The sequence below is a fragment of the Sinohyriopsis cumingii genome, chromosome 14 (genome assembly GCF_028554795.1).
Source record: "Sinohyriopsis cumingii isolate HCF-2022 chromosome 14, ASM2855479v2, whole genome shotgun sequence".
Lineage (NCBI taxonomy): Eukaryota > Metazoa > Mollusca > Bivalvia > Unionida > Unionidae > Sinohyriopsis > Sinohyriopsis cumingii.
Window position 1 is genome coordinate 90,769,315 of NC_142974.1, and position 16,056 is coordinate 90,785,370.

At 35.3% G+C, this 16,056-nt stretch overlaps 1 protein-coding gene across 1 annotated transcript in view; it reads right to left on the minus strand.

The window, feature by feature from the left end:
• LOC149784364 (exostosin-1b-like) overlaps nucleotides 1-5,677 on the minus strand; it is a 114,873-nt gene extending 109,196 nt beyond the window's left edge. Inside the window, exon 1 of the mRNA XM_089932418.1 lies at nucleotides 4,370-5,677. Coding sequence (XP_089788544.1) covers nucleotides 4,370-5,283 — 914 coding nt within the window. The 5' untranslated portion in view covers nucleotides 5,284-5,677. The remainder of the gene's footprint in view (nucleotides 1-4,369) is intronic.
• Nucleotides 5,678-16,056: the final 10,379 nt, after the last annotated feature.

A 16,056-nucleotide genomic window follows, 5' to 3' on the forward strand; every position in this document is an offset into this window, starting at 1 on the left:
TTCATAATTGTTTGTTGATTTTATTAAATTTGTTGGTTTCACTTCTTTCTTTTACAAATTTGAAAACCTAGAATCATAACACCATGCATTCTCCAATTCTAAAATATACTTGAAAAGTGCATGCATTCTCCAATAATAATATATACTTGCATGCATTCTCCAATTAAAATTCATACTTCAATAGGGCATGCCTTTTCCAATTATAATATGTACTTCAGTAGGGCATGCCTTCTCCAATGATAAGAACTTGGGTCTGCAACACTGCAGCTACACTGTACCCAGCGGGGGGGGGAGGGGGGCATTTTATAACTGTAAGACGTCACATGATCAGAGATTCAGCAACACCATGCAACCATTCACTTTCCTAACCTAAAAGCATTGCAGCAAATCCACTTCCTTAGGATATATGTAGCATACAAAAAGGTGGGGACAAAATGTATAGAATTATTGATAGGTATCATAGTACACAGTTATCTGGATCTTACACAATCTTGGTTTGATACTAAATGTATATGATACTATGTGATACCATGTGGGGATTCTATATGGATATGAAATTATCTAATACCAAGTGGAGACACTATATGGATATGATACAGTATTACTAAGTGATACCATGTGGGGATTCTATATGGATATGAAATTATCTAATACCAAGCGGGGACACTATATGGATATGATACAGTATTACTACGTGATACCATGTGAGGATTCTATATGGATATGAAATTATCTAATACCAAGCGAGGACACTGTATGGATATGATACTATATGATACCTTGTGGGGATACTATATGTATAGGATTATGATACCATGAAGGGATACTGTATGGATATATGATACTAAGAAATCTATGTTGGGGTTTGCAAACAGGAAGACTGCTGACTGGCAAAAGAACTGGAACATTACATCTCTACCAGCATTAGATATTTACCAATTAGCTGTTGTCTGGATATTAACTGCTTTATAAATATATTACAACATTAAGCATTGTGTGAAAGCTGGTGGGAACTGGCTGAAATGCTAAAAATGTAAATTGGCAACCTTTTTCTTGTGAAAAGTAATTACATGATTTTAAAAATATCTGCTGACATCTTCCCTTTCACACCAAATATATCAATGAAGTCTTGAAAATAATGGTGATCTGTGGCAACTGTAACCAGATGAAAATCACTCAAATTTTTAGATTTTCAATCTCTTAACTTCGAAAGGTCTGACTCAAGAGTCAAAGACATGATAGCTCCTTGCAAGAAAAACTTTCTTCACAACAAAATGATGCCTAAATTACTGAAAAGCATCACTGTAAATGTAAACATCTTCAAGAAATCGACTAAGTGTCAAGCTGCAACAAAATACTTTCATAGTATTTACTTATTTTAGTATCTAGCTTACATGTACAACAGGTACTGTGTAAAAGAAAGATGTCTTTTCCTTGCAATATTTTTAGACTGACAACAAGTAGGCTGGTCTGGCGTAAGTTAGTTAAAACTGACATGCCAATGCTAAGTGATATGGAACTTAGCACTTGTTAAGGGTAGAAAATGCATTCATATTTATTCTCAAGGTGTGATTCGCCATCTACTCGAGCCAGAATGTCATAAAAAATAAAAATGTATGAGCTGTCTACTTGCTTGTCAGTTCTTTGATGATGCACATAAGAGAATGTAAAGTCTTGTTATGCTTGAATACCAAACTTTTGTATGATTAAGATGATTTCTGTCAAAGAAAAAGGTAAACTTAACAATCTATAAAATTTATGGATATGAATGAAAGGGAAAGATTTTGGCAGGATTTATGAACTTTCTATTGGGATAATTCAAACGATTATAACTCGGTCACAGGTGGTTTCTGCAAACACAGAGAATCACACCACCACTGCTTATATATTCATGAGCTTTCTTTGGACAACTGAATTTAATCCAGGTTATCATGCTCTTATCCAGGTTACCATGGTAACCTGGTGGGTTTCTATCTGATGTTAAAATGTCCTAAACTCCTCCAACACCATTAATACCTGACACATGAAACCTGGATCAATGACAGTGCTATGAGTATGGATTGACACCTGAAATTGGGTCAAAGCGTTAACGGTATTGACATGAAACTTTGGTCAATGACAACACAATGTGCATGGACTGGTCAATGATAGAGCTATGGGTATGGACTGGGCCAACAGTTCTCAATTAATTTAATGTTTTATGGCACAACAAAAGTAGTTTATATAGTGCTGAAGTACTTGAAGTAGAGTGTCATGCACAATATGGTACAGTACATGTAGCCCACCCAGGCTGCTCTCTTGGATGTCAGACCAACATGCTGAGCCACTGCAGTTCCAAACACTTTTGGAATTTTCAACTCCTACTAAAGGGTTAAATTTCAATTAAGTTTTTTGTCTCACAGGTCTGAAAACTATCACCCTATAACCATATATTGTAGGTCTCGTGAAAGATTGGTTTGTTGGTCAAATGTTCTTTAAATAAATTCATTATCATTGTTAATTTTCATGCACACTGCAGGTGAAAAGAACAATTTATACATAGAAATGACAATGAATTCACATTACATACTTATCAAAAACAGAGATGACCCATTGGTAAAAACATGGGATCTACTGAAATTCCCATCTTATATTACAACCATAAATAACTTCAGCATAGAGCATAGACTACAATCACTGGATGTTTTAACACAGCTAAGTAGATATGATTCAAGATATTAAAGAGACTGTCTTTTTCAAAACAATATGACACTAATTTCCCCCCATTTTAATGTCCAATAAATTACAATAATTAATGTGGGATAGATTGTGTTGAATCTGAGTATATTGAAAAGATTTCATCATGAAAGAAGGTGACCTTTTGAAATCATATACACTTTTTATCATCTCAATTTTCGATTGGGGGTGGGGTGGCACTATAATGGGCATGAAAAGATGATTTCATATACCCGTATGCAACTAAAATTGGCCTCAGAATCTATTTTTACCTTCTAGTAGTTTACCCTGGGGGTACAGATTTTAGGGGTGGGTGGAACAAAGCAGGGGATGCACGGAGAGATATCAGGGGCAACCCCATCCACCAAAATCTACCTTTTAAAAATTACCAGTAAGAAAAAGTTGTTTGAAAAGGTTCATTATTCTTTACTACCACTGTTATAAACTTGCTGTGTTTGTACCGACCAGTGTAGTACAACAGCATAGGCATTGTAACTTTTGGATCACTCTTTTTAGAACTAAAAATTAGGCATCTAAATGAGAAGTCATGTTGCAGAGAAGCCCATTCAAGAAAACAATTTTCTCATTTGATGTTCTCTGTCTGAGTAGTGGCATAGAACAACTCATAGTATTCATGCTGGAATGTCCACTTTGTAATTCAGTCAGTTTACTGGGCCACTTGTGACTGATTGATACATTTATTTCAATTAACCTTTTTATCCAGATGGTAAGTATTAATCCCTGTCTGAACCGAACACCTGTTATTTTAGCACTACCACCGAAGACAAGAGCTGTACATCATAACGGTATAGCAAATACTATGTCACTGGGAACGACTGATGTGTGTGGTGATTATGCACTGCTCTTGTCTGGGGGTGATGTTGCTTTCCACACCTGGGTCAGCAAGTTCAAAAGCTAGTTCAACAGCTGCTGAATACACAGATGTTTTGTTTTGACAGGGATCAAATACTAAAAAAGTGGGTGTTCTAATGGATTTAATGCAATGGATCAATGGAAGAGAGATTATACTTCCTATCTGGATACATAGGTTAGTCTATATAAAATTGATTAATTAGCTCCCAACAATAATCTGACTGAATTACAGTGGATGCTCCAGCATGAATCATGTTTTCACCCAGTCGTTCTCTGGTACCTGCATGTGAGGGGATAAAAGAGGTACAAAACAACTTGATCTTGAGTTAAGTGTGGTCCAGCAAGATCAAACAATCTTACTGGCCCTTTACAACACAGCCTGGCATTCATCTAACACAACAATCTTACTTGCCCTTTACAACACAGTCTGGCATTCATCTAAAACAACAATCTTACTGGCCATTTACAACACAGCCTGGCATTCATCTAACACAACAATCTTACTTGCCCTTTACAACACAGCCTGGCATTCATCTAACAAAACAATCTTACTGGCCCTTTACAACACAGCCTGGCATTCATCTAACACAACAATCTTACTGGCCCTTTACAACACAGCCTGGCATTCATCTAACACAACAATCTTACTGGCCCTTTACAACACAGCCTGGCATTCATCTAACACAACAATCTTACTGGCCCTTTACAACACAGCCTGGCATTCATCTAAAACAACAATTCATACAATACTACGAGCACAATACTCTGATTCCATACTTACTCTTCATACATTTTGTTATCCACCTCACAGCGTGTGTCATTCAATTTAGATGCCATTTTCTGCCACCCCTTGCCATGTTTGCATGTTGTAAGAAGTACAATATCCTTGTTGTTGTGAATATGGTATAGAGAATTACGAGTCTCAGACCCTATCCCTGTTAAATATCGCTTTCCTTTAAATCCAAGTAAGTAGTGACGAACTGGAGGAATAAAATTTCCTGTACTTATTAAATGACCTTTTTCTCCACCCTTTTGGGAATGGTCTTTGGCAAACAATGGAAATGAAATATCAAAATTTGGTCGAAAGCGATTCGTTGACATACTAGCTTTTGCTAGAATTGCTTCCCCTATATCAAAGTCCATTTTTTCTACATAATCTGGCCACGTGCCTGAGTACAAATTGAAAATAATGTGATTTCTACCATTGTTCCAAGTTGACAGTGCTGCAATTTTACTTGGGACATCCTTTGTAAAATCCTGACTAAGGGTGTCTCTATCTAATGTGTCAATAGAAAGCACAAAAATACACGCCTCTTTGGGGTCCGATGTAAAGTATCGAGACTGTTGAATGGAAGTAAGGATTTTACTGTAGCTAGGAGATACTTTCTCCTGCAAGGGGTACACATAGACTTTGAATCCTTTCCTGCATAAAGAAAAATCAAAGCATGTTTCCATCCTGCATCGGAACTTATAGCTGGCCGACACGAACTCCCGTCTGTTTTTAGGTGACATGTGCAGATCCTGGGCATAGCTATAGTCGTCTGCGTCAGCATAAGACTTAAAGTCCCTCCGAGTGAACGAGGAGAATCGCTCACCATAATTTAAACGAGAAGGCAACTTTCTTAACCCAAGGTAGCTTAAAAGGAGCAATATTCCACATACCAGTGAAATGAAGTAACGCTTCTTGGCCTGCATTTAATAATAACGTCATGATCTACCCTTTTTCGACATCTTCTATGCCTAATACTCTCATTGATGATAATCATCCTAGAAATGCCGGATAGATCTTAGTCCAAACGAGCTCCGATATCGCCAAACCGTAATGATCGCCGCCATCTTCTCCCATGTCAAACAATGTGTCTGTGTGTTTTATTGGTCGTTTCAAGATCCCCCGTCTCACGACCCAGACGGTAAGCCTTTGATAAACTAGAGTGGTGTGCACTTCAATTATACTCTTATCGCATTACAAATAATACATAATCATTGATAATAGTGAGAAGGATAATGTTCATTAGTCTCTAACAGCGTACGGAAAAAGTAACTGTTTGACCTATCAATGGTTCATAGGGATTCCCCCTGGGCATGACGTCACAACACCGGAAACAATTTATGAATGAAAGGTATTGTAAGGTCCCAGTCATACATGTTTCACTTCCTTGGGAAGTATACGGATATGATACAGATATCAGTGTACGTCGATTTAGGTGGGCGGTGATTATTAATTTTAAATCTAACGATGACATGCAGTAAATCTTAAAATATACAGGATGATGCATTTTTAAAATGTGTACAAGAAAATAAGGTCTCAGGCTAATTCATATATACAAAGGAATATATAGTAATTTTACTCGTTTATTTAAACTGGCGGATTAAATTGGGATATCTGTTCTAATTACGGTTCTGTGAAGGGAAATATTTTATCTTTTATGTAATAGGTAATAACCGCCGTTCATTATGGATATATAACAGTTATGTGAATTAGACCTGTGCTTGACTTCTTGAAGGTTAGAAATTACCGTATATTATGTAAAAGAGTTAAGTAACATTACAACTGGACTACTTGCCCGATGGCTAGTAGTATTTGTACACCTGGTGATGACTGGCGTACACTTTCTGGTGACTAATTTGTCAATGATAATGTACGATTGAAGACTGTCTCACTAAATTACATTTGAAAACTACTGTGTCAATAGAAAATATAGAAGCGGTTTGCCTATGGGTTTGATGCTATATTTTCACCACATGATATAGTTTTGTACCAGATTTGTAACGACAGGACTTGGAACTCTTTGGCTTGGCTTTTTAATACTCAAATCTAAACCTGTGGTATTGGTACTTGTTATAGACCACCAAAGCAGAATGATTTCCTGACCGGACTTAAGAAATCTTAGTAAAAATTCGATCAGACTGTTACCTACTAATCATTGACGACACCAGTATTTGTTTTATCATTGCAGTGTCAGCAATATGTATTTCAAAATTAAATATGTAAATATTATTTCAAAAAATGTTTGAATTAAGTTAAATTATCAAGGTCATCACAAGAGTTATCAGATCAATTTCATCATTGATGGATCATAATTGATATAATAGTCCAGAGAAACAGTTGTCAGTCAGGGACAATCGTTATATGCATTAGTAATCACATTCTAGTCTTACTTGTCAATCAGGAACAATCGTTATATGCATTAGTAATCACATTGTTACCTTACTTGTCAGTCGGGGACAATCGTTATATGCATTAGTAATCACATTCTAGTCTTACTTGTCAATCAGGAACAATCGTTATATGCATTATTAATCACATTGTTACCTTACTTGTCAGTCAGGGACAATCATTATATGCATTATTAATCACATTGTTACCTTACTTGTCAATCAGGAACAATCGTTATATGCATTATTAATCACATTGTTACCTTACTTGTCAGTCAGGGACAATCGTTATAGGCATTATTAATCACATTGTTACCTTACTTGTCAATCAGGGACATTCGTTATAGGCATTAATAATCACATTCTTACCTTACTTGCCAGTCAGGGACAATCGTTATAGGCATTAGTAATCACATTGTTACCTTACTTGTCAGTCAGGGACAATCGTTATATGCATTAGTAATCACATTGTTACCTTACTTGTCAGTCAGGGACATTCGTTATAGGCATTAATAATCACATTGTTACCTTACTTGTCAGTCAGGGACAATCGTTATAGGCATTAGTAATCACATTCGTACCTTACTTGTCAGTCAGGGACAATCACTATAGGCATTAGTAATCACATTCGTGTCTTAATTATCAGTCAGGGACAATCGTTATAGGCATTAATAATTACATTGTTACCTTACTTGTCAGTCAGGGACATTCGTTATAGGCATTAATAATCACATTCTTACCTTACTTGTCAATCAGGGACATTCGTTATAGCATTAATAATCACATTGTTACCTTACTTGTCAGTCAGGGACAATCGTTATATGCATTACTGATCACTTTCTTACCTTACTTGTCAGTCAGGGACATTCGTTATATGCATTAGTAATCACATTGTTACCTTACTTGTCAGTCAGGGACATTCGTTATAGGCATTAGTAATCACATTGTTACCTTACTTGTCAGTCAGGAACAATCGTTATATGCATTAGTAATCACATTGTTACCTTACTTGTCAGTCAGGGACAATCGCTATAGGCATTAGTAATCACATTCGTGTCTTAATTATCAGTCAGGGACAATCGTTATAGGCATTAGTAATCACATTCTTACCTTACTTGTCAATCAGGGACATTCGTTATAGGCATTAATAATCACATTCTTACTTTACTTGTCAGTCAGGGACAATCGTTATATGCATTAGTAATCACATTCTTACCTTACTTGTCAATCAGGGACATTCGTTATAGGCATTAATAATCACATTGTTACCTTACTTGTCAGTCAGGGACAATCGTTATATGCATTAGTAATCACATTCTTACCTTACTTGTCAATCAGGGACATTCGTTATAGGCATTAATAATCACATTGTTACCTTACTTGTCAGTCAGGGACATTCGTTATAGGCATTAATAATCACATTCTTACCTTACTTGTCAGTCAGGGACAATCGTTATATGCATTAGTAATCACATTTTTACCTTACTTGTCAATCAGGGACATTCGTTATAGGCATTAATAATCACATTGTTACCTTACTTGTCAGTCAGGGACATTCGTTATAGGCATTAATAATCACATTCTTACCTTACTTGTCAATCAGGGACAATCGTTATATGCATTAGTAATCACATTCTTACCTTACTTGTCAATCAGGGACATTCGTTATAGGCATTAATAATCACATTCTTACCTTACTTGTCAGTCAGGGACAATCGTTATATGCATTACTGATCACTTTCTTACCTTCTGTACTAGGATAATGGTTATAGAACAAATCAGGAAACACAACACTGTAAAATCAAACATTTGAAATGCTACCACAATCTTCAAAAATTTTTACAACAGATTCAACAAAATTGTCCGATTGATTGGCAAGCGATCTTTAGCTTTGAAGATGTTAACCTGTACGGATAAAATTTAGAGATGTCTTTTCAACATTTTTTATGAAATTGTTTAACTTAAAGAATGTAGGTTGAAACAAACAACAGAACCATGGATATCGACAGAAATTTTGAGGGAAAATAAATATACGGATCAGTTATTTAACGTTTACAGAAAAGATAAACGATGCTGATGTGTATATAAAAAAATTGGGGTGGAGCGGGGCAAAGTTTGAAATCAAGTGCAGAGAGAAATTAAATACGCAAAATTGAATTATTGTGATAACAAAGCTGAAGAGAATAAAAACAATGCAAATAAAATATGACAACAGTTAATGTCACTCAATTACATTTCTAAATCAAAAAAATATTTAATGTGTATGGTCTATTGAAGATAACAACTGCCACAGCCATTGCGATTTTGCAAATAATTTCAATACCTCTTCACTAGTGGCGTCTACTCTTCTGGAGAGACTAACACCATCTTCAAATAAATTTACAGCAGATTCAACAATTTTTAAAGAGTTGTACGGTGTTAAAAATGTTTATAATAACACACTCCAGCTTCAACCAGTAAGTGAGGAGTTTGTTTACAAAAATTGAGTAGCCTTAGTCTATTTTAAAAGTACAGGACTTGATAATATCCCAGCACTGTTTATAAAAGATGATGCCAGGTTTAAACGATTACAATCAGTTTCCATGTGACCTTGTCTGTATCAAGTGGTATTGTGCCTGATGAACTGAAATTAGCTGAATTGGACCTGTATACATAAAGGGTAGTAAGGTTGATGCAAACAGTGACAGGAATGTTAGTGTAATTAGTACTGTAACCAAGATTCTAGAAATAGTAGTCTGTGTTCAACTGGAAGACTTTTAACTAAGAATACTTTACTTTATGAACTACAGTCTGGTTCCAGGGAACTGTACTCTACTAATTACAAGCTTGATACAACTTCATCATCATCAAAGGTCCAAACGACAAAAAGTTTCTACAATGGAATGATCAAGCTTGACTTACAAAAGCTTTCGACAGTGTGAGCCATGAATTATTGTGTAATAAATCTGTAGGAATATGAGCTACATCCGTTGGATGGTTTAAATCATTTCTAAAATAAAATAGACAAAAAAATTTCGGTTATAACAATACAGAATCCAAACGTTTGACAATATCATGTAGTGTACCTCAAGGTAGTATTTTAGGACCTATTCTATTTTCTGTGTTATGTGAATGATAGGGTAACTAGCATAAACACTGATTGTTGGCTTTTGTTACATGCCGATGACAGTGTTATCATCCATTTTACATCCAGATTCTTGTTACATTTCATAAAATGCTTGAAAAAGAATTAGAATCTTGCAATCTTTGGCTCACTGACAACAAACTATCATTACATCTGGGTAAGACACAATGCATCCCATTTTGCTCGAAACGAAAAACACATTTGACAGAATCTGGGAATTCAAGATAACATGTAATGGACACATAATCAAGAATGAAAATTGTATCAAATGTCTAGGTCTCCATATAGATAACTTACTTTTGGGTGAATACAGCGAAATGGCTCAGAACAAAACCGTAAGATGTATAAGTAATATTGAACCCGGATCAAGCATCAGACAATATGAGAATGAATGTGTGGGAATGCTAAAAGTGGAGGATATAGTAACGCAGTTAAGACTAAGTCATGCTCATACAATTTTGTTATGAGAAAAGAAATCTTGTATGAGCCAAACATTTGTACAAACTAAGTGATCTTCACCATTTTGTCACTTGTAGACCTAATAATAATAATATTACAGCACGTTTCAGTAGAGTATCCTCCATGATTTTCTTCGATAACGCCGCACACACATAGGACCTATATAGATAATTTCAAACCGGCGGTTAGGTCATACCTTTTTAAAACACAGCAAATAGAGAGAACAGAGTACGATTGTAATTTGCTAGAATGGAGTGTTTTCTGTGATACTTCTCAAGTTGTAAGTCAGCTTTTAAATTTGCGACACTTAATTGTAATCTCTTGGATTAGTAAAACATATACTATTAATTTGGAAAATATACCCTGCCGTAAAATTTTGATCCCTGAGGACCTCATCAGAAATATATTTTGTAGACTTTAACATAACTTCCTTGGTGGGTCAATATGTATGTATGTATGTATGTATGTATGTATGTATGTATGTATGTATTACAATAATTTATTATGCTCATATAACGTACTGTATAAATGTTATCTGATTGGTATATGTATTATTGTATTACTACTGCTACCTAAATAAATGTATTATTATTATTATTATTATTATTATTATTTATGGTAATTTAGCTGACGAGGGGGTTCAGGGTGCAATCTCCGATCGCTACCGATAATTACAGCTTTGTGTTCTTTCATGGAGATGTACATAGCTATACATGTTTCTGATATATCCAATATAAAATGTAACATTTGGCATCATTATAGAGACAAAATCACTTGACTCTCTCATTTATATGTATTTCCTTTTCGTCTCATTCTCCGCGATGATGATGATGATGATGATATCGTATTCCTTGCTAACAAACAGACGTCATTTTTAAATCAACTATACGTGTCGGTGTCCATTTATGGAGGCCGCAATCTGATTAATATCAGATTTCTACTGTCATATCTAGGACATTATATTTCTACTGTTATACCTAGGACATTAGATTTCTACTGTTATACCTAGGACATTCGATTTCTACTGTCATATATAGGACATTTAGATTTACAGTCATACCTAGGAATTTTTTTTTTTTTTGTTGATAATTCTTATGGTAACATATCTACAAGAATTTTTACGCGCCAATGTTTCAAATTGTGAACTTGGAACAACGTAGAACCATTGAAGATAAAATATTTTATAAGCCGTAATATTATAAATGTTTTTTCGCAAAATTGTCAGCACATATAAATACAAGAAAGAGGATATATATGGTTGAGTTTGTTAGAAAGAGACATTGTAATATTATTTGTTTACAAGATACTCATAAATGTTGATTTATACATTTATATATTGTCAAAATGGGATAAAGATGTATTTTTCAGTCCGTCAGCTAGTAACAGTAGGAATTCGGTTATTCGTTTTTAATAGTAATTTTGAATTTAAGAGACAAATCGTGTTAAAAGGGTTGAGGAGTATAATTGTTTATAAGCGTTATGTTGAAATTCATGGGAAACAAATCTCGCTTGTCAATGTACTGAGCCCAAATAAGCAAGGTCGGATTATCCCATAGGATATTACGGCTGTAGCGGTAGGCTTAATATTTTGTTGGCCCTCCATTTCCCATTTGTCTCACTAACAACAAACTTTGCATACAAGTAGAAGGAGAGAAGTCACCGAGTGTATTTTTTTATATGTGTAAGTGTTTTTTTCGTATTCTTTACAGCGTGAATTTACTGCACCACGTCTCATCTTTATAGCCTGTCCATGATGATGTTTGCTTTTTTTTTAGCTTCGACATTAGGATTACATTTTAAAAATTAAAGAATAATGACGTCTCCTAAAGATCCACTTCTACATGGTTTCAAAATTCCTTTATTCTTGGTTTGAGTATCGATTCTTGGATCAGCTGTTTCTGACCAAGATACTTTGTTGGTTGCCTTTTTGTAAAAAAATTTAAATAACATAATTGTTGTGCTTTTATGTGAAATGTGAATGATGCCTTGCAATAACTGAAGTGCTGTCAAAAGTAAACCATCTTAATACTACCTTGAGACTAGCCTCTAACAATGTGAACACACTTGTGCATTTGTTTCGCCATTGATGGTATACAGTGCACGTACCAGTCTGGAAGAAGAGGAGAATGAAAGGAAATTATGTTGAATACTTGAATGGCGTCGTCATAAGCGTAATTTAGCCAAAGTGTTCCTAACTGTTTGACTAACACTTTAACTTGAAATTCATATTTTCAACTTGTAAGCAATGCCGCATAATGTGCTTAGAGAACGATGATACGACGTGTTTATTTTGTTGAAATAAATTTGTGTAATCTGAATAACGCTAGCACTATGATGTAATTTTCATGCAAACAAAGATTCATTTCTTCTTCGACTTCTGCTAACATGTCATCAAAGATGGCAAGATGCGTTTAACTAAAGTCAGACACGATCCCATTGCTTTCGCGGGGAATTCCATCGACAAACGTTATGGGTTCTCTTTGACTTGCTTTCAGTAACGTATCAGTCATCATTATACGTTGTGTAGGGCGATCGAACAAGAGTGATTTGAGTTCGAACACACGTTTGATGTTATTAGTTTTTCCTGAAGCACTAGGTCCAAGATTTAACATGTTAAATGGATGGCGAATGTACAGTATCTCCCAACTTTGATGATCTAACTTTTTGTCAACCATTTTGAAAATGGAGGACGGAGTCATAGCAATTGTGTTTTGAAATATGTGATTCCATCAATGGTACAATAGATTTTGTACATGTTTAATTGGTCATGGTGTAATACCAACAAAACTATTTCACATTTAAAAAAAAAAAACAACAACAAACAGCTACAACAACACAAAGTTCATGTTTTTTCGTTTCTCATCAGTCACACGATAGTTTTTGTATAGTCAACCATCTCTTGATTCAACGTGTCGAGTCTAAGGTTTTTCCAGTGACATACATCCTTCCAGTTGTCTTGATTCAACGTGTCGAGTTTAGGGTTTTTCCAGTCACATACCGCCTTCCAGTTATAAATCAGTTGTCTTGATTCAACGTGTCGAGTTTAGGGTTTTTCCAGTCACATACCGCCTTCCAGTTATAAATCAGTTGTCTTGATTCAACGTGTCGAGTCTAAGGTTTTTCCAGTCACATACATCCTTCCAGTTGTAAATCAGTTGGCGTATCTAATTGGCTAAACACACTTCTTTGTAAGTTTGAAATGCTGAAAAATTATGATGAATATCTTATTCACACGAGGGTAAGTAAAGACATACGTAATTAAAGAAAATAAAAGCAATGAGCGAAAATGAAGGAACTAAAATTGAACGAATTACAAGCAAAACTGTATGTTAAGAAAAATGAACTCAACTATTGATTAGATATTTATATATAGGGTAATTAAAGACTATAAAATGGACTCTACTCCATATATAATATTACAAAACACAAATTTTCTTCTCGTTGCAATCTTTATAAATTGTGAGGTGTATATATTTAATTAATTTTATACCTACACCCACCCCACAAAACAGAATTTAATCGCAGGCTATTAACGATAACGAGTTACAATGATAAAGAAAAGGATAGAGTTGAAAATGAGCGATATCTCATGTTGTTGTTGTTGTAGGGTTTAACGCCATTTTTCAGCACAAGATAGGCTATACATGGCAGCCAGTATAATTGGTGGAGGAAGAACCCTGGAAAACCCCGGGAAGAACCACCGACCCACGAGAAGCTACTGGCAGGCTTTCTCACGTACCAACGTTAACCGAGTCTGTACCTATTTAGAACAGAAAACCATAAACAGGATAATAACTGGAAAAACTAAACTAGCAAGCAGTTTTGGAAGGTTTATAGGACCGAAACCAGCAACCATTAACTGCTTTAACTGCCACACCACCGAAGATCTACACCACGTATTCAATATGTGCCCAAAATATCAACCCGCTCGGAAAATATTTATCAAAAACCAAAAAGAGATTGGATCACCACACACATACCCAGAGTTACTTATCGACTGTAATAAAAAATAGACAATCAGCGTATAAAAATATAAATCAATTCATAGACTCAGCAGGACTTAGGAACAAAATATAATTACTATCCCCACAAAACCAAAAGACCCAGTAACTAGCTAAATAAATTTAGAAGCCGCCACATAAAACCCCATAACATATCATTAAATTTTATAAAAGTATTACGAAGCACCTATAAAAAACTAAGGAAACCGCAAAATCGGATGTCCTAGATGTCCTTAACGAACCGAGTAATCAGCTAGGATTCCGGTCCTAGATGTCCTTAACGAACCGTGTAATCGGCTAGGACTCCGGTCTCTTGCTAAATAAAGTATAAATAACATTCAATCTCTAAAAACATTAATTAATAAATAACTTAAAGAGGCAATATCTGAAAACTTATAAATAACATAACGTAGGAAGCACACCCTAAACACCTCGACTAGTAATACCATAATAACCTTGAAAATCTCTCTTCAAACATGATTTCTACTAAGAACCTCTATAAACAGCATAGAACATCCCCCCCCCCTTTTAGAACATTTTGAAGAAGAAAAAAATAATCGAAAAAAAAAAAATCGCAAGAAACACCAGGCAAATGCAACAAGAAACCAGCGATGTAAAGCAAGCAGGACCGTTTCCGGGCTCTCCTTCCCACTACTGACAGCCAGCCATTCAACTGTAAGGGACCTTTATGGACCCACAGATTGAGGCCAAACTATCAGGGTTCCTTGAATCCATAAAAGCCTGGGGGAGGTGGCACCTTCCCTTCCCCAGGAACAACTAGCAGGCTGCGGTGCAGTCAGAAAAAAGTGGCATATGCACAATTGTGCGCACGCCACAATAATTAAACTCAACAACAACAAAAAAAGGCTGAGACTCGAACTCACGAAGACAGAGGTGAGATGGCAGTGATCCGTAACGGTGAGCGCTTTGGACCACTCGGCCACTCGGGGCCCCTCAAGCGTGATATCTCAAGATAGTTCGTAACCATAAGTACGGGTGTAATAACCAATTATGGGTACTTTGTATTCATTTATTCCAAACTACGCAGGTATTAGGCACGTTTTCATACTTCATAGTTTGCTGTTTCTACATAGTGGATAAAATGAGTGGTAATATGGAAAAGAACACGAATTGCTCTATTGTTTTTTACACTTTCAGCATATTTATTTGTTCACGCTTACAGTAAATTTTTGCTTATTTTTGGAAAGAAGCAGCATGAATTAAGTTCTAATAAATGTTGTAAAATTTTGTATTCAACCTTAAATTAAAAAAAAAAGTCTTGTTTATTTATAGGTTCGTAACAACTATTGTTTTTCTATTGATTTTCTTAAAGGAGTCTCGCTTTAAGTCAGAGGAAATTGTGCATATTTCCTAAACTTTGAGGAATTTCTAAAACATGTTTTGTTTGAAGAATTAAAAGATTTTTCATGTGTAACATTTTAAAACTAGCAAGTAATTTTGCATACATTCCATTATCTCTGCCTCTCACACACATGTTGATATTGTCTGATGTATGGTAAAATTATAATATACAACTAAAAGATTGAAGATAAATTTTGAGAATCTGAATGAAACTGGCGTATGGTGTGGGTGTGGGTAGTATCTCGTGTTTATTTGTGTTCATTAGTCGAGATTTTGTTCCGTAATCGGACTCTGAATCGTTATTTGTGCGACGCACAATAAAAGCCAATCAGAAATCGCAGTTAACTTTACCGCTCTTCTGTCATT